The sequence below is a fragment of the Adiantum capillus-veneris genome, chromosome 26 (assembly GCF_014529385.1).
Source record: "Adiantum capillus-veneris isolate H3 chromosome 26, ASM1452938v2, whole genome shotgun sequence".
Taxonomy (NCBI): Eukaryota; Viridiplantae; Streptophyta; class Polypodiopsida; order Polypodiales; family Pteridaceae; genus Adiantum; species Adiantum capillus-veneris.
In genome coordinates this window covers 76,180,858-76,205,265 of record NC_140956.1, presented here as the reverse complement: position 1 = coordinate 76,205,265, position 24,408 = coordinate 76,180,858, and the positions used below count along the sequence as shown (strand labels likewise).

Genomic DNA, 24,408 nt, shown 5'->3' with positions numbered 1-24,408 from the left:
ACTCCAGAGGGGGTGGTGACTTGTGGTTTGCTATGGACACACCTATGCACTCATCAGAGGAGTTCACACGAGATATGGCCATGCTCATGGCATATGGGATCACAACTTTCCCAAAGAAGACACCACCATCTTGGATGGACAGACACTTACCACTTGACCTCGACACGTCGGATCACTTGCTTATACAGGAGCATCTACATGGACTTGGGGAGAGGATCTTGGATCTCTTCTTGGACAGGTTCATTGCTTGGATCTACAGATTGGAGTGGGACTTCAGTGCTTTGGACTCTCTTGGAGAGTTTACCCGCGAGATGTGGGAGATCAAGCATCCCGCGACTACATCCGGAGTCACCGGGAGCTTGGCTTGGATGGTAGTGCAGTTGCTCTTCTACACTCGTGATCATTTGGATTGCTACCTTAGAGTTGCTTACACTCACCCTCGGTAACCTTACAACAGACTTATCCCCCGACGTGGGCAATAGGCCACTCCCAGCTCATTCACATTGAGAGCCACACCGAGTTGCGGTTTTGTGGCAAGAGATAGAGGCAAGACGGATTCTGTTTTGGTTGACACCGGAGGATTGGAGGCAAGAGATACAGGCAAGACGGCATAGACAGATTGGTCTGGCCTTTTCTCTTCTCAGAGGATCTTCACGGTGCAGACTGCTCAGTCTGGCTTCCCTACTTCTACAGGATGATTACGGTGCAGACAACTTGGTCTAACCACACCTCTTCTCAGAGGCTCTTCACATCGCAGACTGTTGAGTCTGGCTTTCCCCTCATCTACGATTACCCTACCTACTGACAGAACACCATCCGGTGGTGGTCCGTGTAGTCTCTTGCTGACTACTGCAGCTTACGGTAGCTTCTACAATGGAGACTGTTTAGTCTGGCTTTCCTTGATTCGGAGAATGTTTACGATGCAGATTTCTACATTTGGCCTTCCTGGAGTTTTACACAGCTTAGCCACGTGGCCACACTGGATTGCAGGTTCATGCATTGACAGCTTCTGGTCATTCTCATGACGGTTCCTGGGCTTCTCCATTTTCTCCAGACGGTTTGACTACAGACACCACAGATCCTATTGGGCAGGACACTTGCATGTCTACTTGCACTTCTTTCACGACAAGGGACACTTAGTTCGGGACCTTCATGCAGTATCTTCACCCTGTATCGGCGGAGTACAACAATTTACTACACTGCTCGTGACGGTACTTTACCATGGAGATTTCTTGGTGGTTGTGACACCCCATACTGCTGCTACACTCACGGAGCTCGCCGGAGTATTGTCATTCAGTGAACATCGCAGCGAACATCTTCATCATTTGCCTCACATCTTCGGCTTCATGCGGTTTGCTCAGCATTAGGTGCTGAGAGGGGGTGTTAGACTTACACCACTCTGTTGCTTCATAGGTCTAGGGCATACTTGTACGGCTAGTATGTGTCCGGGCTGTCCACCCATAGTCTAGGTTGTACCTGGTCCGATTACCCGAGTTTGGGGCCGGCCGCCCACTTTTGTCCGGGCGCCCACATATATTTCCATATATCATTTTTGTGTTGGGTTGTGGGGATTTTCATCAGGCCTTGCCCTACCTCCCCTTGGGCACCTATTTATAGGGGCAGGGGGGTATCCACTTCCATCATAATGATTGTACTGAGGGTCTTCTGCTCATGGTAGTCATGGGGGGCTGATCGCCTCCTCTTCACCATCTCTGGGCGGATGTGCGACAGTTTCACCCAAACGGACATCCCTTGACTCGATATTAATAAATCAATTTATTGATTTATTTGTTGGAAAACCTGGTGGACAATTGCCCTACCTAAGCCTTAATAAATTTATAAGGCTAATTTCTCACCTATAAAGGGGCCCAAGGAGCTAGCGCCAGAGGATCATTGAGGAAGCGCTAAGTGAAGGGAGCGGAGTAGAAGCAGCCAGCGTAGTCTGCAATCAGCTCTCAGTCCCAGCATTTTCTGCAATCAGCCCTCAGCCCCAACGTTTTCAGCAATCAGCCATAGCTCCATCAGCCAACAGCAGATCAGGCAAGCGTTTTCAGTTTTCAGCCCCTTCCCATTGTGAGAGTGCACGTGTGCGGAAGTGAGAGAGGAGAGAGAGATAGAGAGACAGTAGACACAAACGCTTGCACGTTATGCCAGATGCCCACTGTAGTGTATTAACATGTGTTAAAACAAGTGTACAAACCATTTATGCAAGAGGGTTCCAAAACTGGAAAACCTAATCTAATGGACTTGTCTGGCCATGCAAGTCTTGCGAACATGCTCACAAAATTGCCGGTACTAATCCTCCTAGAATTCTAGACACTCCTATCTAGGAAGAAGGGGAAAACTGGCTCTGGAAGTCGATGAAGCATGCCCACATGGCACACAGAGCCATGTGCACGTGACACAGAGTGAATCAGAAACAAATATCAACAAAAAGGAACACACATTGATAGTGAGACTGCAACTAATAAGCGAAGATCAAGAGACCCTGCACCCAAGCTCTGCAAGAGAAGAATTAGGTGCTATAGAAAGCCACCAAATAGATTGTCAATCTTGTCCTCTACACGTGGAACCAATGGTGCTGAAAGGAAGTAGTTTGCGGAAACTGACTCCCAAACTGGCTCCCACATTCCCCTTTGAAGAGATAGAACACCCGAATAATGGATAGCTGTCATAACTCTACAACAATCTCTACCTATGTAACTGGATCACCCAAGGTAGGTGAAACCGAAAGAAAATATACTTGTGGAACTTGGAACCAACCGTCTCCCCACTGTAAAGGATGCCGTGGCTAATTGTAACTCGTTCCTAGTCTGAGAAGGACCACTATCCACTTGTACGAAGCATGCCTGTCTAAGGAAAAGGAAAGTAAGTGTGTTTGTATGGTATAGTCTCCAGGGATCAATCTGGAAGACAAGGCATAGGAAATACTGCTCGGATGCACTGGGAAGAGCAACCGTCACACCACAAAATTGAAAGATGAAGCAACTACCGAAATGGCTAAAGAAGAACATTGGCCAAGATACTAACTGCACTGTGGGCTGAAACACACTATCCAAAGCCATAAGAAATGGGCAAGGAATCCAAGGACTAGAAGACACTGTTCATGGCATGGTGGGAATAAAGGCGTAGCTAAGTAGAGACTAGAGTGGTTTACTTAATGGAGAGAGAATTTTCACACACAAGAGAGAGAGAGAGAGAGAGAGAGAGAGAGAGAGAGAGAGAACGATTTACGTGGTTCACCCAATGTGGGCTACGTCCACGTGAAAGCAACCACTCAATGGCTTTGCACTTCAAACTAAAAGTTGTTACCATATACATGTGGTAGTGATGTGTGTGAACACACTAGGACCGCCGGGGCATTTTTTCCCTCTTTAGGAGGTTTTTCCCCCCGTGCATTGTATATACGCCCATAACTCTAGGGTTATCTATCTTTCCATTGCACACTAAGTAATACACTCTCTATTGTGTGCCTTGAGCTTCCTTCGTCTTCTCCAAGCTGTGTGCGTTTCTCTGCAACCCTAATTCCAACAATTGGTATTAGAGCAGGTTGCGTCCTCCCGGGCTTAGTCGCCAGTTGCTTCAGTACACGCCTGCTCACTTTCTCCGATTTCAGTGAGCTTTGGCGAGCGTTCGCAGGTCGACAAATGCTTCGGGAAGGCTTGTAGAGCTCGGTCTGCTCAGATTTTTGATTTGGGCTCATTTCGGCCTCCGTTTCCACTACAGGCAGTACTGCATAGGCTATTTCGTCATTTTGTGCAGAATTTCTGTCTGTGCCGTTTTCTGCATAACAGGTGCCTTATAGTCTTCTACGGTTTGTGCTATATAGCACATGTTGTTCCCGCTTCGTTTCTCCTATTTTCGGGCAGTTTTCACATCAGGTGCAGCATTTACCATGGTTGACAACAACAACACAGATGTGTTCAAGATGTTTGCTGTTGAGGATAGGTTGGATGGGGACAACTACCCTATGTGGGCTTATATGATGCAACATGTTCTTGTGTCAAAGGGCGTCTGGAACATTGTGCACGTCCTGGTTCTGAGGATGTAGGCGATGTTGAGGATGTTGCAGGTCTTGCTGCAAGGATTGCTGCTGTTAGAGTTGTTTTGCCTACGGCGGAACAAGCTCATTGGGATATTAAGGATGCGCAGGCTCATGCATTGATTGCGTTGTCTGTGAAACGCACCATTGTTCCTCACATCCGTTCAGCAAAATCTGCAAAACAAGCTTGGGATATTCTAGCAGGTCTTTATGCAAGCCGCAATAAGGCTAAAATTGCTTTGCTGCGTAAAGAGCTGGAGTCGAAGATTATGCATGAGGAAGATGATATGGACACTTTCCTTGCTATTGTCAAGGATATCAATGACCAACTTATTTCTGCAGGTGAAGTCATTTCAGACAGTTCCCTTGTGCAGACTGTTCTTGATGCCTTACCAAATTCCTACCAAACTTTTGCTAGTGCTTGGAGACTGATGACCCAAGGAAATCCTGAAGTTGTCAAGTTTGATGCATTATGCACATTGCTGTTGCAAGAGTCACTTTCTAGGAAAAACAGGACTAGGCAGCGTGCAGTTGAATAGGCTTTTATTGCTTCTCAAAGAAAGGGTGGTAACAGTAATGCAGCCACTTCTTATGGTTCTGCTGCGAGTGGCAAAAATTCTGTTTCTAATGCTTCTGTTGGCAGCAATTCGTCTGGAGATTCTGGTGATAAGGGCAAAAAGAAGATGCGTTGCCATTATTGTAAAGCTAATGATCACTTGATCAAGTCGTGTCCTAAGTTGAAGGCCAAAGAGGCTAAGAAGAAAGAGGGTGGTTCCACTGCAAATGCTGGTTCCACTACAAATGCAGCCATTGTTGAGTCTTCTGTGAAAGGAGATTGTGATGCTGATGTTGATGCAGAATGGGCTTTTAGCGCAGAGTGCACTTACAATCCTGCTGTCCATGATGCATGCTTGTCAGTTGGTGCAGATTCACATGTGTGGTATTTTGACAGTGGTGCTACAAAGCACATTACCTCACATCGTGAATTGTTTACCTCTCTCGAGTCTGTCCCTCATGCGAATTCAGTCACTTGTGCCAACAATGCCTCTTATCCAGTTCAGGGAGTTGGAATGATTGTGCTTACTGTTGCTAATGGCAGTTCTTTCACACTTGTTTATGCACTTTATGTACCTGGGATCAAGAAGAATCTCTTGTATGTATCCGCACTTGCTAGACTTGGATTTGTAGTCAAATTTGTAGATGACAGATGTACAGTTCATGATCTCAGTTTTGGTGATGAAATTGTTGCATCTGGCCTTTTGTGCCGTGGGTTGTATAAGCTCACTTTGTATGACAAGTGTGGACAAAATTTTGCAAATGCTGTTGCAGATTCAAGGGCTATTTCAGATGCAAAACTTTGGCATGCACGTTTTGGTCATCTGAATTTTGCCAGTTTGCTGCGTTTGCAGAAATCTGATATGGTTGCTTCTTTGCCACCTCTTGAAGCACCTGTCAAACATGTTTGTGAAGGCTGTATTTTGGGTAAGATGCAGCGTTCTAAGTTTCCAAAGGATGGTTCAGTTCGGGCCACATGCAGGTTGCAGCTTGTGCATAGTGATGTTTGTGGGTCCATGCAAACTCCATCCTTGAGCAATTACCTGTACTTCGTGACTTTCATTGATGATTACTCCAGGCATGCATGGGTATTTCCGCTTAAAGCGAAGTCCGAAGTTTTTATGTGCTTCAAACAATGTCTGGCTATGGCTGAGAATGTCTCGAAATGTACTACGGGCACCCTCCATTCCGATCGAGGGGGAAGTATATGTCTCATGAATTTAATGCATTTCTGGCTAGTCGTGGGATAAAACACCAATGTACAGTGCCTTATACACCTCAGCAAAATGGTGTTGCTGAGAGGAAAAACAGGTCACTTACGGAAATGGTACTATGTATGGTCAAAAGTCAAGCTTTACCGCATTCTTTTTGGCTTGAGGCCATCATGTGTGCCACTTATGTACTTAATAGGTGTCCTACGAAAGCTTTGTAGTCTATTACTCCATATGAAGCATGGCATGATAGAAAGCCTTCTATTGAGCACATGCGAGTTTTAGGCTGTTTGGCATATGCTTTGGTGCCACAAACACAGTGCAGAAAATTGGATGATAAGGCTGTCAAATGTATTTTTGTTGGTTATAGTGCTGAAAGCAAAGGTTATAGGTTGTATCATCCGCAAACAAAACGTATTTTGGTTTCACGGGATGTAGTGTTTGTGGAAGATTCTGTTCAGCCCTTGCTGTCATGTATTAGAGACAATAATATAAGCTCACAGGACATTTATGACACTTTGTTGCCTCTTTTCAGTGGTGGAAATACGAATGTAATTTCCAATGAGGCAAATGTACAGCCTATGGGGTTTTTTGAAAATGTTACAGATCAGCCTATTACTGATGCAGATGTCCATGATGTACTTCATGAGGAAAGGGCTGAAAATGAGCAGGCTAGAGGTATGCCAAAATGGCTGGCGCACACTTTGCGTGACACTAGATTGGATGCACCTTTGTCTAGTCGTACTCGTTCAGGCTCTCGCCATGCATCTTATGCATCAAATTGTTATGCTTTGGCTGTGTCTAGTTTACATGATGTTGAGGAGCCTCTGTCTTTTGATGAAGCACAGAATTCAGAAAATTGGATTGCTGCCATGCAATCAGAATATGATGCACTTATAGAAAATGGCACATGGACTTTATGTGATTTGCCTCCTGGCAAAAAGGCCATTGGTACGAAGTGGGTTTACAAGTTGAAACGCAAACTGGATGGTGAGATCGATCGCCATAAGGCTCGACTTGTTGCAAAGGGTTATGCACAACAAAAAGGCATAGATTATGAAGAAACCTTTGCTCCCACTTGTCGTATGACTACTGTGCGTTTTTTATGTGCATTGGCAGCTCATTTTGGTTGGAATGTACATCAATCAGACATTGTTACTGCTTTCTTGAATGGTGGCATATTTGAGGAAGTTTATGTAACGCAGCCTCGCGGTTTTGTCATAAAAGGACAAGAGGACAAAGTGTGTAAATGTAACAAGGCTTTTTATGGGTTGAAGCAATCTCCTTGTGCTTGGTTTGAGAAAGCTGACACGCATTTGGTCAAACAAAGCTTTCGTAATAGTCCAACAGAAAGCACATTGTATGTAAAGCGTGAGGGTGATGTACTTCTCATAGTGGTTCTTTATGTTGATGATTTGCTGATCACTGGACCAAATGAGAGACATATTGCTGAATTTAAGGCTGATTTGAATGCTACTTTCAAGATGAAAGATTTGAGGCTGTTGCATCATTACTTGGGTATACAGTTTAAGCAGTGTGATGGTGGTATTGCCTTGTGTCAGAAAAGTTACATAGAGACATTGCTATATAAGTTTGGACTTGAGGATTGCAAACCTATTGCCACTCCCATGGAAACAGGTTTGAAGTTGAGTCTACATGATGCTGGCGATCTTGCTGATGTCACTCTTTATCAAACTGCTGTTGGTTGCCTCATTTATGTATGCAACACGAGGCCAGATATTCAGTTTGCAGTCTCACAGGTCAGCAGATTTATGCATAGCCCAAGGTCTAAGCATTGGCAGGCTGTCAAGAGGATTTTCTGCTACCTTAGTGGCACTTTACATCTTGGCTTGTTTTATCCCAAGGGGGGATCATTGCCGCCAGACTTACATGCTTTTTTGGACTCAGATTGGACTGGTTGTTTTGACACGAGAGTGTCCACAAGTGGTTTTTGTTTCATGCTTGACAGTTTATGTATATCATGGTTGAGCAAGAAGCAACCTACTGTGGCCACTTCGAGTTGTGAGGCTGAGTACAGGGCAGTCTTCACAGCTACGGTTGAGTGTGTATGGCTCAGACGCCTTATGGCTGATTTGGGTGTTGGACAGGACACTGCCAACACTATCTACATTGACAGTCAGAGCGCATTGGCAGTTGCGAGGAACCCAGTTTTTCATGCTCGCACAAAGCACATTGAGGTGCATTACCACTATGTCAGGGAGAGGCTCTCAGTAGGAGAGATCAGCTCGGCTTATGTGCCAACAGAGGACAACCTTGCAGATCTTTTCACAAAGGCATTATCTCGTGAGAAGCTTGAAGCTTTCCGCAAAGCTTTGGGCTTACTCCCCTTTGTGGACTGATCATGTCCTTTGGGCATGGCACTTCCCTTTACTCATGTGCCAGCTCTCGTTCACCGCATCACTCCAGGGGGGATTTGTTACCATACACATGTGGTAGTGATGTGTGTGAACACACTAGGACCGCCGGGGCATTTTTTCCCTCTTTAGGAGGTTTTTTCCCCGTGCCTTGTATATACATCCATCAGTCTAGGGCTATCTATCTTTCCATTGCACACTAAGTAATACACTGTCTATTGTGTGCCTTGAGCTTCCTTCGTCTTCTCCAAGCTGTGTGCGTTTCTCTGCAACCCTAATTCCAACAGAAGTAGGTTACAAAGGGATTATACCCTTAATGTAGCTCCTGCCTTTCTTCACTCTCACCACCTCACACATACCTTGCGTCACTAACTCCACAATCTGTTTTGTGTGTAGAAGAGGCCTCCTTTTATAGGCCAAAATAGGCTGCTCTCTCTCATGAGAGAGTCATGTGTAGCCGCCCTTGTGTAGAGAAATCCAAGTAGAGCTCGTCCATGCGTCCATGTGTAGCCGTCCTTGAGTAGACAAGTCCGCCTAGATATCGGCCATTCGCCCATGTGTAGCCATAGACAAGTCCGCCTTAAACTTGGCCATCGGCCATTGAATTCGGTCACCGGTCAAAGACTTCCGACCATCGGCCACCAGCCATTGACGACTGGCCAATCAGCCGTTTTCCCTCACTTTCCAACTGCTGTTCGGCCACAATATTCTGGCGAACCCGGTCTCGAGCAAAGCTCTCGATTGGGTGTGAATTTTCGGTTTTCCGGTGAGTCATTTTTCTCACTCACGCACATTGGCTTCTCCTCATAACGGGGGCCTTACAAATGTGCGTTTTTGAGAATAAAAATTACAAGGGGTGAATCAGGCTCCATACTTAACAATCTCTCACTTGGAGACTGATCTCCATACCAAACTTTTGACTCCTTTCCATCTTGGCTTCTTATTCTTGAATGCCGATTGAAGATGAGCAAAAGCTCAACTTCTCCTTGTTAACCACCTTTGTTAACATGTCCGCAGGATTCTCAATTGTGTGCACCTTTCCAAGCTTTAGGTGTCCCTCTTCCAAAAGAGTACGTATGAAGTGATATCTCACCTCTATATGCTTTGTCCTTGAGTGAAAGGCTGAATTCTTCGCAAGATAAATGGCACTTTGATTGTCGTTGTACAAGACACAATTGTCTTGTTTGTATCCAAGCTCCTCCAAGAATTTGTGAAGCCACAAAATTCCTTTGCTTGCCTCCATGAGAGCTACATATTCTGCTTCCATGGTAGAAAGTGATACCACTTTCTGCAACTTTGAAGCCCAACTTATTACTGTGCTTCCAATCGTAGCTAGTAGTGCTCCTTTGAGTATCTTTGTCACCTGCTATATCTGTATCAGTATACCCTTGCAAGAAATGTTAGTACCTCCAAAACACAAAGCATTCGTTGTTGTCCCTTTTAGATACCTTAGTATCCACTTCACAACTTGCCAATGCTCTTTACCTAGATTATCCATGAATCTACTCACAACTCCAGTGTATGTGCAATATCTGGTCTTGTCTAGACCAAAGAACCTACCGTTGCAGCATATGGAACTTTAGACATGTAGGCTATCTTCTCTTTTGTCTTTGGACACATATCCTTGGTTAGTTTAAAGTGACTAGCCAAAGGTATAGAAACCCGTTTTACATCTTGCATTGCAAACCTCTCTAGTATTTTCTTAATCAGCGCCAGTTACATGGCTGAAATTTAAAAGGCTTTTTATTTCTTCTTGGTTGACTCAGGAGTACGAACGTGACATACGAACTGCTTGGAACCATCTTCGAATGACCAAGAAGGATACATTGGACGCATATTGCGAGAGATTCTGGAGATGCTTTATTTGTGGTAGTTTGGTCTCGACTCTCAATGTCATGGGGCCAAACGAATTCGGCACTAACGTGCTGTATGTCATTGTGGGGTGTCCTTATCTCTGGAGTCATGACAGAAACTCAGTATGCTGAACTTTGTGTTGATGATGTTCATGTATGTGTGCGTGTGTTGTGTTGGGGAGCATATGCTAGTACCTAGTTCTACACCCACTATGCTAGTACCTAGTTCTACATCCACTATTGGGCACTAACGACGTTAGTGGGGTTGTCGTGGTATTTAGTCAATACTATGCATGATGGAGCTGATGGTCATATTGTCTTGTGGGTGACTACCATGGGTCTATACCTTGCACTTTCCTTTATGGGTGAATTTGGGCTTATCCTGGATTCATCTAGGTGTATATATATTTGTTCTATTGTGGTATCATGGACTTACATGTGATCAGTGGGAATGCTAATGGCTCTTATTATATAAGCGACAATGTCCCTAGGAAGCTTTTGTTTAGACAAGATTTGCATAGAGGTTCAATCGGTTTTACTTGGGCTCTTTGGGAGGCTCTGCGACAATTTGGCATGAAACCATTTTTTTTGGTCATGCCATCCCATCGGCCTTGAGGAAAGGGGTTCGTATTCTTGATTTATTTATGTTGTCACGTGCGCATTGCACTTGAGCCACGTGGACAAGCGATTGCTACAGGTCAACATGAGTCTTAGTTGGTATAGCTTAGGGATCTAGCGTGGCACTTTGTGAGCCTCTAGAAGGATGTGCATGATCATGCATGTCACTAGTTGTATACCCTCGCTTGCACAGTGCATTGATGAAGTCATACAGGCATGTAAACAACCTCTAAAGTCACTTAGGCTATTTTATTAATGAATTATAAAACCTCATTAAAACTGAGTCGTGGGCTTATAATAACTGCTCGACCCACTTCTTTTTCCCTATATATGAGAGTTTGGGGCTCTCCCTATCGAATCAAAACTTAGTACTCGTAGAGGGCAGCCAGAGTCCTAGCACCAGCACCATCTCCAACGTTTTCAGCCAGAGTACCTGGAGCATCATCAGATCAGCCCTAGCGTTGTGCAGCTTCTCAGCATCCTCTTAGCATTTTCATCATCTACATCCTCAGCATCAGATTCAGCCCAATGTTTTGCATGAGATTAGTCCTCAACATCAGATTCAACCTAGCGTTTTTTTGCATCAGATCAGCCCTAGTGTCTTTGCAAGACATCAGTATCATGAAGCATTCAATATTCAACATTTAGCGGTTGTATTAACATTTGTGCAAGTAATCTAAAGCAAGTACTTGCTCTAGCAATAGAGCAAGGGGGCCCTTGAGGGTGGTTGGGACCCCGACATGCGGTGTCATCTCTCTCGTCTCTCTCTATCTCTCTCTCTTTGCCTCCTTTTCTCATTGTGTTCAGCTCAGTTTTTCTCAAGTGAAGTAACACAACCTTGTGTTTGTGCGAAGTACTAGATTTGAATTTAAATCCTTAAACCGTTCAGCTGCTCTTAACATTCGTATTAGAGCTCTTGATGTAAGGATTCTAGTTACTAATCCTTAATTAAGTACTGATACTCATGATTAAGACTTAAGAAACTTGAACTTGTCTGAGAGGTAAGACTAAGTGTTTGATTGATTGATTGAATAAATGCTTGAAAACTGAGTACAATAGGCTCCTTATATAGGAGACGAAGAGACACAAATGAAAAGACGTCTCATAGTGAAGAGACGCGACTTTAGACGTAAAGACACATCCTTTCGGCGAAGAGTTGCAACCCATTGGACGAAGAGTCGCAATCGTAGAGTGAAGGGGTGTGACTAGTCGTCGAAGGAGTGTGGCTTTTGGCGAAGAGGCATGTCTCTTGAGCGAAAGGTCGTGACCATTCGAGAACAGGAGTCATGTTGGGTTAGTCACACTTCGCATCTGCATGTGCATCTGTAATGAATCAAGAAGAGTGTATAATGTAATAACAAAGATAAAGAATACGTCACAATCGTGACATTCCCTCCCATTTAAAATAAAACCTAGGGTAGTTGTAGAAACTCCGGGAGAAGGAAATGTATTGTTGTAGTGCTTCTGCATCCAAAGCTCTTTTTGTTAAGGCCCACGTCATGGCACTGTTATTGACTTTAACTATTTTGCCAAACTGAAAACGGATCATATTTGCAACTTGTCTCATCTTTGTCAAAAGTATTAGTATCACATCTGCACCTTGATTAGTGCTTTTGTCAAATTCATTTGTAACTTCGAGCTTTGTCTAAGAAAAGATTGAATCTTTATCTGCTTTGAGTGAAACTGTTGGTAAATTGACTTGAGTTTTCTGTTGAGTGATTACCACTGGTTGGAAATCTGCAAGGTATTCCATTGGTTTCTGGAACAGTAAAATTCTCCTGAAGGGATGTCGTAGATTGAGACAGAGTAGTGTTTGAAGGTATATCCATCTGTAAGGGTTTATCAATAGAACAAGTTGTGTCTAAAGATTCAATTGCAGCAACTGAAGTCGTGCTGGAAGAGTCTGCATCTGATTTATCCTTTGCATCGTTGAAGGTAAGGATTGGAATCTTCGAGTTTGAAAAATTATCATTGACCACTACATTTGGTATCTGTTCAGAGACAAAGACTTTATTTTGCAAGGGCGGTGATGAGGCGAATTTCACGGCCAAAGAAAGGGTTATGTGCTTGTTGGTTGTCACACAAGAACCAAAATCTTCTGAATCTTCAACTGTTTAAGTGGGTATTAAGGCTCCCAATTGAGAAGGGGGAGGTCTAGTGAGCTGTTGCCTCTTAGACCTCTGAAGGATTCTTTTGCACAAGGAAAGGATCAATAAATCTTCAACTTTACCACCATCAGATAAGAAAGACTTAATGGTAGGGCATGGCTCGCGAGGGGGAACATGTCCAACGTCGCTACGTTCACGACCGAGTACTTCACTAGGGTCGAATATATGTGCCACTAAGTAAGCCCATTTTGATATTTCTAATGATCCTTTGGAAGCTTCATGTTGCTGCTTCTGTTGCATGATTTCAATAAGAAGTTGGTTGCTTAGATTGTAACATTATTAAGAATATTCATGCTAAGACTTTTGCTGCCCGCACGAAGGTACTTTGTGTCTAGTTGTCTTTGAGAAACCATGCTTTGGGTGAGAAAAGTTGGGTTGGAAAATTTTTGGTTTAAGTGGTTCTTTCTGGTCGACCACTGAAGCTTCAAAAGAAGATGGCGGAGAAGTAGCATGGGTCCTTCGAAAAGCAATAGGGTGACTTCGGGAAGAGGTTTGCGTCTGCATTTGCTCCAAGCGAGTGTGAAGTGATGCAAGGCTCGTGGAAAGTGCTGTCATCTGCTCCTTGATAAGAGCGAGGGCGTCTTCAGATTGTCCTCCTTCCTGAGAATTTGGCATGGTCATGCCTCAAAGGGAACTCGAACAGGTGCAGTAGCAAGCTCTAGGACGGGAGCGCTCTAGGGAATTGGAGCGCCTTTGGAACTGGTTTTGGCTCCGGCGAAACAAGAATAATGATAATTTCGGGTTTTGGAGTATCCTGAACAATTGTGACTTCGGTGTAGTAGGAATTTCCGCGAGAACACTGTCCGGAATCTCCTCTAAGTATGAAAGATAAGGGATGGCCACTTTGAATTCAACGTCTGCTATATGTGCGGTGCCGATGGCGCTCGGAGGAGAGGACCAGTGCGAGAGGAGGAGCAAGTGGAGGCAGGGTGGTAAATCTGAAAACTCTTGCTGGCTTTCTTTTTTTTTTTTGTATGGTGACTAAATAAGGGTGTTCACATGGGGTTTATTATGTGAGGGCTGACCGGCCACTTGAAAAATAAAACCTTATGATTGATTTTTTAATTAATACGCTGTTGGTGGCTAGCGTAAAAAAAAAGAAACTCCGGCGATCGTTTATTGCTGACGAAGGGGCAGCCAGGGATGTGAAAAGGCGTATGCAGCCCAGCGCAATGGTTCAGCCCAGGGAACGGCAGCCCAACAGTACAACGCTTTGGAAAGAGGGTGCGTGAAGGTACATGCTGCCGGGTAGGTTCTTGTTCGCGGGAAGGATTGCGAGGGCCTTCACAAAGCTACTACCCGAGGGATGGGGTACGCACTGTGAAGGGGCATCAAGCAGTGAAGGGGTGCAAGTGAAAAGGTGCCGGGTTAAAAGGCTGCGAGTAAAGAGGCACGAGATATACACCGATGCCAAGAGGCACGAACCAAGGGTGATGCCTGTTCACATGAAGGGACATGGGCCAGTTACAAAAGGACACATCCTAATGAAGAGGTTCGCGAATCAGACTCCAGCAAAGGGAGCGCCACACCTGCAAAGAGGTACTCCTTTATGCGAAAGGGTGCCAGCAAGGTGAAGAGGTGCTACCCTTTCATATGAATAGGGGTGAGCGCAATCCTGAAGGGACACCACCCGATGAAGAGGCACACGAAAGGTCACCAGCAGAGGTTTGCTCGAAATTCACCGGGTACGTGGCATGTCGCACATTATTTATGTGATTGAAGCAGAAGGATTTATGTTACCTTATACGTGTTGTCAGGAGTTTTTTCGAGCAAGGGATTGCGCATATGTACATACACATGCATGGTGCATCGAATAAAGGATTGCCCATTTTCTTTAGCCAGGTGGTTACGTGGGGCCCACATGTGTACAGGTAGGACAGCATGTACATAGTGCATCGATTTTCACTATTACCAGTACCGGTGTGTTTTTTCTACAATAATGAGGAGTTGGTAGCGCTTAAAACTTCTCGAGGAAGCTATCCGCGGGCCGACGACATGAGGTAAGCATGTGCGTCAGATGGCATCTAGTGGCGTCAGGAGGCCGAACGGGGTCAATACTTGCACGTGGATGAGTACGGACACAACGTGGGTGTTTCCTTGTGATAATTATGCAGAAAGGTCATCATGAGGATCACTTTTTGGGGCCACTTCACGTGGTGGCGAGATGCATTATTGGAAAAAAGCTGAGTGCCAGGTGTGCGAATGATGCAAAAAAGTGACAACTATGCACTGCGAGGTCAGTTTTTGGCCTGTTCGGGGTCCGTTTGAGGTCATCTAAAAGGCCAAGGGTGCCCAACTAATAAATCTAAGTGTGGGAACTGAAAAAACAGAGAGAAGACCAGAAAAAACGTGGAGAAGAGAGGAGGAACAGCCGTAGGTGTGTTTTTGCTCATTTTGGCCGTAAACTGCTCATCCGAGGTCGGATTTGAGCACTTTGACATTGCAGACTGGGTTTTGAGCCGTTCCGGACGTGATGGTGCTGTCCATTTTGCCAAATTCCTCACTCTTTTCCTGCTGTTTTTCTGTGTAAGTTTCTCCTATGAGCGAAGTTTCTGCTCTAGTTTGTGATTGTATGTGGCTTATTTTACCCATATTGTGTGAGCTATTTGCCCCATTGGTGTTGGCCCAAGCTCAATTGTATCTAAACATCAGAAATTATCTTCTTTTGAGCTGAGTTTTTTTTTGTGTGTGTGTGTGTGTGTCTGTGTGGAGTGGGCAAGTGGATAGTCTCTCTCCTCTCACTCCAGAGGTGTGTTCCCTGTCTCGGCCAGGTGTGTTGTCTAAGCCGAGTGGTGCCCCATAGTGTGTGTGTGTATCTTTCCAAGAGCGTGTGTCGGGTCGTTATAGAGGCGTTGTGTGTGTTTTCATCCCGCTCACAGCGTATGCATGTGTGCACCACCTTTCTTTTGCTTCCATGCAACTCCGGGAAGGGGGGGAGAGGGTAGCGGCGAGGGTGAGAGGCTCACAACCTTCGAGTCCCAAGAAAAAAATTTGCTCTGATACCACTGTAAGGATTCTAGTTACTAATCTATAATCAAGTACTTAAACTCATGATCAAGACTTAAGAAACTTGAACTTGACTGAGGTAAGACTCAAAAGACTCTATGTTTGATTGATTGATTGAATGAATGCTTGAAAATTGAGTACAATAGGCTCCTTATATAGGAGACAAAGAGACACAAATAAAAAGACACGTCTCATGGTGAAGAGACGCGACTTTAGACGTAAAGACACATTCTTTGGGCGAAGAGCTGCAACCATTGGACGAAGAGTTGCAATCGTAGAGTGAAGGGGTGTGACAAGTCGTGGAAGGACTGTGGCTTTGGTGAAGAGGCATGTCTCTTGAGCGAAAGGTCGTGACCATTCGAGAATAGGAGTCCTCTTGGGTTAGTCACACTTCGCATCTGCATCTGTAATGAATCAAGAAGAGTGTATAATGTAATAACAAAGATAAAGAATACGTCACAATCGTGACACTTGATGAGCTTCGTCTTCGGGAACTCAAGGAAAGAATCAAGAACCCAAGGAACCTCACCAAGGCTTTTTTTTTCCCCCCTCTATATCAAAGAAGTGTTGTGCCCTTGCTGTGAACTAATACATGTTGCCTACAAAGTTAGCCACTTCCACCCTTAGTCCATCATGCATCGAGCGTACTCTAGTCTTCATTGCTATGTCTTACGAAGATTGGCATCGGATTCACGAAGATCTAGATCTCGAGTATCGAGATGTGCTTGCCTTGTATGCGGATATGGAAGGAGTTGGAGACAGGATCCCTAACCCTCTTCTGGATTCACATTGGCATTTAGTGTGCATCCACTTCCATTGACATGGAACCATTGGAAATTCACCCGCAATGTTTTCATGACAGGATGCAATACTTACTCGCAAGGCAAAGTCAACATCAAGGGAAGGCAAAGTCAACATCAAGGTTGATATCTTGTGACAGTAGTAAGATTGCCTATTAACTCGGCTGGTCAATGTTTACATCGCAACAATACCTACATCCGTTGTCCGGTAAGTTCGAAGGAGTTTTCATCGGTTTATGCATCCACAAGCATCAGAAACATTGGGCATCACAAGTCTTGAAAGGATCCACAAGAAGTTCGGTAGTTGTATCTCACCTTTACCAGGGGGGGATGCTACGTGTGCATTGCACTTGACAAGCTACTGCTACAGGTGAGCATTAGTCTTAGTTAGTATAGCTTAGGGATCTACCTTGGCACTTTGTGAGCCTCTAGAAGGACTTGCATGCTCAGGGTGGTCATTAGTTGCATACCCTCACTTGCATATTACATTCATAAAGTCATGTAGGCATGTGAACAGCCTCGGAAGTCACTTAGGCCATTTTATTAATAAGCATAAAACCTCATTAAAAACCCAGCGTCGGGTGATTATAACTGCTCGACCCACTCCTTTTTCCCTATATATGAGAGCATGGGGCTCTCCCTATCAGATCAGAACCCTGTACCCGCAAAGGGCAGTGAGCGTCCTAGCAGCAGCACCATCTCCAACATTTTCAGCCACAGTACCCGCAGCATCATCAGATCAGCCCTAGCGTTGTGCAGCTCCTCATCATCCTCTCATCATTTTCATCATCTACATCCTCAGTATCAGATTCAGCCCAACGTTTTGCATCAGATTTGTCCTCAGCATCAGATTCAACCTAGCATTTTTGCATCGGATCAGCCTTAGTGTTTTTGCAAGACATCAGCATCAACATGAAGCATTCAATATTCAACATTTAGCCATATCAGCATTTGTGCAAGTAATCTAAAGCAACTGCTTACTTTGGCAATTGAGCCAGGGGGCCCTTGAGGGTGGTTGGGACCCGACATGCGGTGTCATCTCTCTTAGTCTCTTTCTCTGCCTCCTTTTTAGATTGTGCTCAATTGAGTTTCTCTCAAGTGAAGTAAAGTAACCTTGTGTTTGTGCGAAGTACTAGATTTGAGTTTAAATCCTCAAACCTTCCGCTGCACCTGACATCTGTCACATGGGATTGTGACTTGTACAATCAGCTATGCAAAGAGAATGTTATGGTCAACATGTGGTCTTGATTTGTTTTGGAACTATGTTCAATATGAGGTCATGATTTGTTTTTCGGGAGAACTTTTTGCATAGCTCAACTTTTTGTGTGTTTTGATTTTGGCTAATAATGAGGTGTTTGGTGCAAGGAAAGGCTATCACTGCCTTGAAGAAAGGGGCATGTTTACTGAAATATGGACGAAGAGGGAAGCCAAAGTTTTGTCCTTTCAGGATTTCAAATGTAAGTGATTCAGCCAATGCCTAGGCTTCTTGCTCAAAATATTGTGAAAGATAGTTTTGATTTCAAAAGACCTCTGATGTTTTTGATGAGCTGTCTGAATTTTGCAGGATGGTTTGTTCCTTGTTTGGTTTTCTGGAAGAGAAGAAAAACGTCTCAGGCTGAGCTCAGTATCAAAAATTGTTCCAGGGCAACGTACGGTGAGTTGGGCAGTTAGTGTTAGGGTGTTCACTTTTGGAGTTGACATTGTTACTTCACCAATAGACAAACATGCACATATTTATTGAGCAAGTGTATGCAGGCCATTTTCCATCGCTATCCTCGTCCGGAGAAAGAGTATCAGTCTTTCTCTTTGATCTTTGACAATGACTCCAACTCCCTTGATCTGGTACACTGACCATTTAAAGCTCTATGGTTTGGACTCGTTGGTAGTGAGCTTCAGATGGCCTATTTTTTGAGAAGATAGTGTTTGTGCTTTCCAAACAGATATGCAAAGACAGGGAAGAGGCTGAAGTATGGTTTACTGGGCTCAGGTCACTTATTTCTGGAGGACAGATCAGAAAATCCAAAAGCGATTCCTCTGATGCAAACAGCCCTGTAGGACATGCCAGAAAGAGCTCCCCTCTAATGAGCTCTTTTGGTAGCACAGAGAGTTTGAGTCAGGTTTGCCCACTTGTATCACCTATTTGTGTGCGTGCACACATGCACATGTATACATGTGTGCATGCACGTTTGCATTTGGCTTTCTTTAACAGCTTGAATTAGGTTGACTAGTTGTATGCCATGTGAAGTGTGAGCATGTGTGTCTCTGTTACTGTAGCGTTACTGGTAAAACATGGTGTGTTAATGTGTAGTATAAGATTATGTTGTCTGTTTGAATTATTGTGTGTGACCTGTGTATCTGAGCATGAATCAGTGCACATCATGTGTGCATGAGTTTGTGCCTATAGAGCGTGTGCATGCCGTGCATGCGTGTACATATCACCAAGAATTTAACGCAGTAAAATAGGTTGTCTGTAGACTTTACAGTTCTTGTTTGACATGGAGAGGTTAATGTGGGCTTTCATGAGTTGTTCTTTGCCTGTTTCTGGAACTCTGCTATGGCATGCATCAGCTTCATGTATGATTGGCTTCCAATTGACTACACTTTTTTGTGGGTTTTGCCTCTCTCTGAAGTTTTCCCCACGCAATCACATTAGTATGTGTAGTGTGTATGCTTGTGACTGAAAAGGTAACTGAGCTTATATATGGTACCGTTTCAAGGTCTGAATAAGGGTAGCTGCTATTTTTTTTCAGGTAGGTGATGGAGCTTACTGCAACAGGAGCTCGTTTGGTAGCCCATCGGGAAATGGATCAAGAAAAAGTGCATTGGAAGATGATTTACGGCCTATAAAGTCTAAGGATTTCTTAGAGGAAGATTCACGGCCCATCCAATTAAAGAATTATTTTGAACCGAACTTTGTTGGTCGCTCCATGCACTCAATCGGTTCTGAATCAGGCTCCATTAGTGTTCATTCTCAATTTCGTGTACCTTCACTTGAAGCTTTCAGAGTTAGCATGTCAAGTGCATTAAGCACCTCCAGTCATGGCTCCGGGCAAGATGATGCTGATGCATTGGGTGATGTGTACATGTGGGGTGAGGGTGCTGGTGATGGAATTCTGGGGGGTGGTGTCTATAGGGTGGGTCAAATGCCGAGTGAAAAATTGGATGCCATGGTACCCAAGGCTTTGGAGTCTGCTCTGGTACTTGATGTGCAGCATGTCACTGTTGGTAGTCGACATGCTGCTCTTGTAACAAAACAAGGTGAAGTCTTCTGCTGGGGTGAAGAAGCTGGTGGGCGCCTTGGCCATGGAGTTGATGCTGATGTGCCGCACCCTAATCTGATTGAAACCTTATCTAACATCAACGTGGACTTTATCGATTGTGGTGAATATCACTCTTGTGCAATAACTTGTTCTGGAGAAATTTACACATGGGGAAATGGGACCTTTGGACTTTTAGGCCATGGGAGTGATGTAAGCCACTGGATGCCTAAACGAGTAAGCGGCCCTTTAGAAGGGCTGCACATTTCTTCGGTTTCTTGCGGCACATGGCACACCGCATTGGTTACCTCTTCAGGGCAGCTTTTTACATTTGGTGATGGCACCTTTGGGGTTCTTGGTCATGGGGACAGGTGCAGTGCATTTTCTCCCAAGGAGGTTGATGCTTTGAAAGGGTTGAAAACTATCAGGGTGGCTTGTGGTGTCTGGCACACTGCGGCAATTGTGGAAGTGATGGTGGGTGCCTCTGGTTCTAGCATCTGTTCATCTGGAAAGCTTTTCACCTGGGGTGATGGTGACAAAGGCCGCCTTGGTCATGGAGACAGAGAGCAGAGGCTGGTTCCAACTTGTGTAGGGGCTCTTGTTGACCATAGTCTATGCCGGGTAGTTTGTGGACACAGTCTTACTGTAGCACTCACTGATTCGGGTCATGTTTATACAGTCGGTAGTACTGTTTATGGACAATTAGGGGATCCCAAAGCAGATGGGAAGTTTCCTGGCCGTGTTGAAGGCGAACTTTGCGATGCATTTGTTGAGGAGATAGCTGCTGGTGCATTTCATGTGGCAGTGCTGACCTCTAAGTCTGATGTGTACACTTGGGGAAAAGGATCTAATGGACGGCTTGGGCATGGAGATGTATTGGATCGAAAAACACCAACATTAGTTGAGGCATTGAAAGATAAGCAAGTGAAGGGTATTGCATGTGGTACAAATTTCACAATGGCCATTTGTCTTCACAAATGGGTATCAGGAGCTGATCATTCAGCATGCTCGGGTTGTCGACAGCCCTTTGGCTTTACCAGAAAGCGCCACAACTGCTATAATTGTGGGTTAGTTTTTTGTCATTCATGCACTCCAAAGAAGGCATTAAAGGCATGTTTGGCTCCAAATCCAAAGAAACCTTACCGTATATGTGATTCTTGCGCGGTAAAATTGAAGAAAGCAGCTGAATCTAGTCCCACAGCGTCAATGCTTGGAAATAAGAGAGTAAGTACTTCAAATTGGCAAGATAATAACAGGGAGAGTCAGGACAAGTATTCTCATCATTATCAACCATCCCTTGCTAAATCCTCTACATATGAAAACCTCAAGCCTAATGAGTTGAAATCTCACTCAAAGCGTAACAAGAGGTCAGAGATATCAAGTAACCGAGGTTCGCCTGTCCGCGGTGGTACCTTGTCATATCCAGCTTTTGAAGTGTCAAGAAGATTGGTTTCTGCTTCAGTTCCTCACTCGAGGATAGTTTCTAGAGCCTCCTCCCCAGCCCCTTCAAGAAGGTCTAGTCCCCCACGCTCGTTAACGCCAATTTCAAGTCTGATGGGGAAAAACACATCGAAGTTAGTTGAGGAAGATCTTAAGAAAACAAATGAAGGTCTTGTAAAGGAGATCATGAAGTTAAAAGCACAGGTATTATCATGGTTTCTTCTGGCATACTCCACGCACCCCACAAGCAGGCATTCGTGCACACTCTCTATACATCTTTACGTCCACGAGCTTCTCTGTTTGTGTCTATACAGAAAGCACGTGCACGTGCACATGCACCTCAGTGTATGTTCATATTCAGCACGCACTTGCTGTAGACGTTTTCACACCTATGAGCTGCTTGTTTTTATAACAGCAGTTGATCTAAATTCCAAAATTGAAGGACCAGTAGCAGATTTCTCTCATTAAATTGCTGTTTGGTAATTTTAGGTGGACAGTCTCTCACGCCGCTGCCAACTTCAAGATGCAGAGCTCAAGCATTCAGCACGCCAATTACATGGAGCCATAGCCATAGCTGGAGAGGAGACAGCAAAATGCAAAGCTGCAAAGGATGTGATCAAGTCACTTACAGCTCAGGTCTCAGGACTAGACATTACTTACTGCTGCATTAAACTTTCAGCAATTTTGTTGTTGTTGCATATATATTGCTAGTTTGAGCTGCAAAATTTCAATGTCAAGGTCTTAGTTGAGTAGAAACATTCTGTGCTCTTGTTCTTTGTGTGGCTGACTTAGTGAGCAGTTTAGAGGTTCTCTTTTCTAGAAACAAGTCAAGCTGTGAGTAGCATGGACATAGTGTTTGTCATTCTGAAGGTCTTTCGAATAAGCATTTGACCCTCATTGGGTAGCCAGACTTTCTAATACTCTTTCATTCTTTTTCCGATTCAATGCTTCTTGCCTCATTATGGCTGAGTCTGCCCTTGATCTCCGGAGTCATGACAGAAACTCAGTACATTGAACTTTGTGTTGATGTATGCTCGTGTGTGTGTTTGTGCACGCATGTGGTGTGTGTTGTGTTTGGGAGCATATGTTAGTACCTAATTCTACACCGACAATTGGGCACTGATGACGTTGGTGGGGATGTCGTGGTATTTAGTCAATACTATGCATGATGAAGTTGATGGTTATTTTGTCTTGTGGGTGACTACCATGGGTCTATACCTTGCACTTTCCTTTTAAGGGTGAATCTGAGCTTATCTTGGATTCATCTAGGTATAATCTTTCATTCTTGATCACAAAGAGAATAGGCCTTGCTGATTGTAAAATGGCTCTTCCCTCGGATGTTAGTGTGCATTGCGTGTTTCATGTTAGCTTCCTTAAAGAAAAACTAGGTGAAGCTGACACTATTGTGCCTATCAAGGAAAATGTTTGGAAAGATATCGAAACCAAGTATATGCCGCTTTAGTTCACCGTACCTGTCATTGTTTCCGATGTGCTTATGATGAGTATTTAATGAAATGGAAGGGTCAGTTTGAAATGTTCGCTACGTCGGAATCAATTAGAGCTCAGTATCTCCACTTCATTGATGAGGATTAGAAATGGTTTTTAAGGGGGGAAGTACACCAACCCAACAACAGTTTTATTGGTTTTTGCACCCTTCTTTGTAGAAGTCTCTCTTTTCGTTAAGATGCATGCTTTAATAGATTGATGCTCATTGAGTAGCCTGACTATGTAGTAGTCTTAATGGCTTTTCTACAGGAAAATCTGTCAGCAACAGTTCTATAAAAGAATATGCATGCTTCTTTTGATTTTTACTGCAGTAAAAAACTCGCACATAAACGAAATTCCTGGTTTGTCCATTGTTTGTAGATCAAAGTAATGACAGAGCATTTGACAGGAGACTTCAATCAGTTTGACAGACTGGCAGCGGTACCTCTTTTTGCTGCTGCAAGTAATGCTAAGATGCATTCCACGGATGGAGTCGTGATGCCATTTGCAAATGGAAAGAGTCATCTGAAGGGGCCCAATACAGCTAGCAACGGAGCTTCACATTCAGTTAGTGATGGACCAATTGTTGACCATGTCAGAGCTCAAGTGCCGTGCAGGCCATCCGAAGAACGGCTGGATGCTCATTTACATAGTGAAGATGGGCCTAGAACCACAAACATGAAGCCGACCCAAAATGGGCATCAAGTAGGAATGGAGTGGGTGGAGCAGGATGAGCAGGGCGTTTTCATCACCTTTGTTTCTTTGCCAGATGGAGCTCGAGACCTCAAACGAGTACGGTTCAGGTAAGAAATTCTTAACATTTGTGGTTTCTTTTCCCCAAAAAAATAGGGCATTTTTGGCCTCCCGTGGCTTTGCACAGTTCTCATTCCTTGTTTACTCTCGATTTGGATGCAAATTTTATTAGTCGGAAGCGCTTCAGCGAAAAGCAGGCCGAGCTATGGTGGCAGGAAAATAAGGCAAGGGTTCATGAGCAGTATAACGTCCGACTGGCAGAGAGATGATACATGAAAAGCTCTATGTAACATCACATATTCTTATGTAGCTAAGAGATTTACATTTATAGCCTATACTTCAAACCACACATTCTGGATGTTGAGGAGTGCCACAATTTTGATATGGAAGTACAGCAAAGTAAGCATATTTGGAGGGCAAGGTTCCCTTCTAGTTTTACTGAATAGAGCTTATTTTAGGCGTTGTATACTCGAATCAATAGAAGTGTACATAACAGAAGATTATTCTTTTGTACAATTCAGCACATTTACCATGTCTGGCCTCCCATTAAGCTTGTTTAGCCTTTCTGTCTTTGATCATTGACACCCAAACTTGCTATATGAAATGCCCTTTAGACTTTAAAATTTGCATGTAATCCTGATGTAAATTGAAAGACTTCGATAGTTCCGAAACTTCGCTAGTTGCTATGTTATTAATCTCCAAGTCGTAACTTCTCAAAAATAGCAGTTAAAATCATATAAAGAAACTTGTGTGTGTGTGTGTGTGTGTGTGTGTGTGTGTGTGTGAGAGAGAGAGAGAGAGAGAGAGAGAGAGAGAGAGAGAGAGAGAGAGAGCATTAAAAATAG

At 44.2% G+C, this 24,408-nt stretch overlaps 1 protein-coding gene across 1 annotated transcript in view; it reads left to right on the top strand.

Moving 5' to 3' along the window:
- The window catches only part of LOC147423679 (PH, RCC1 and FYVE domains-containing protein 1-like), a 34,141-nt gene extending 10,005 nt beyond the window's left edge, over positions 1-24,136 (top strand). Inside the window, exons 3-10 of the mRNA XM_086500878.1 lie at positions 17,999-18,085; positions 18,193-18,282; positions 18,384-18,470; positions 18,569-18,745; positions 19,379-21,529; positions 21,815-21,961; positions 23,192-23,613; positions 23,736-24,136. Of these exons, the coding sequence (XP_086357004.1) occupies positions 17,999-18,085; positions 18,193-18,282; positions 18,384-18,470; positions 18,569-18,745; positions 19,379-21,529; positions 21,815-21,961; positions 23,192-23,613; positions 23,736-23,832 (3,258 nt within the window). The 3' untranslated portion in view covers positions 23,833-24,136. The remainder of the gene's footprint in view (positions 1-17,998; positions 18,086-18,192; positions 18,283-18,383; positions 18,471-18,568; positions 18,746-19,378; positions 21,530-21,814; positions 21,962-23,191; positions 23,614-23,735) is intronic.
- The last annotated feature ends 272 nt before the right edge of the window (positions 24,137-24,408 follow it).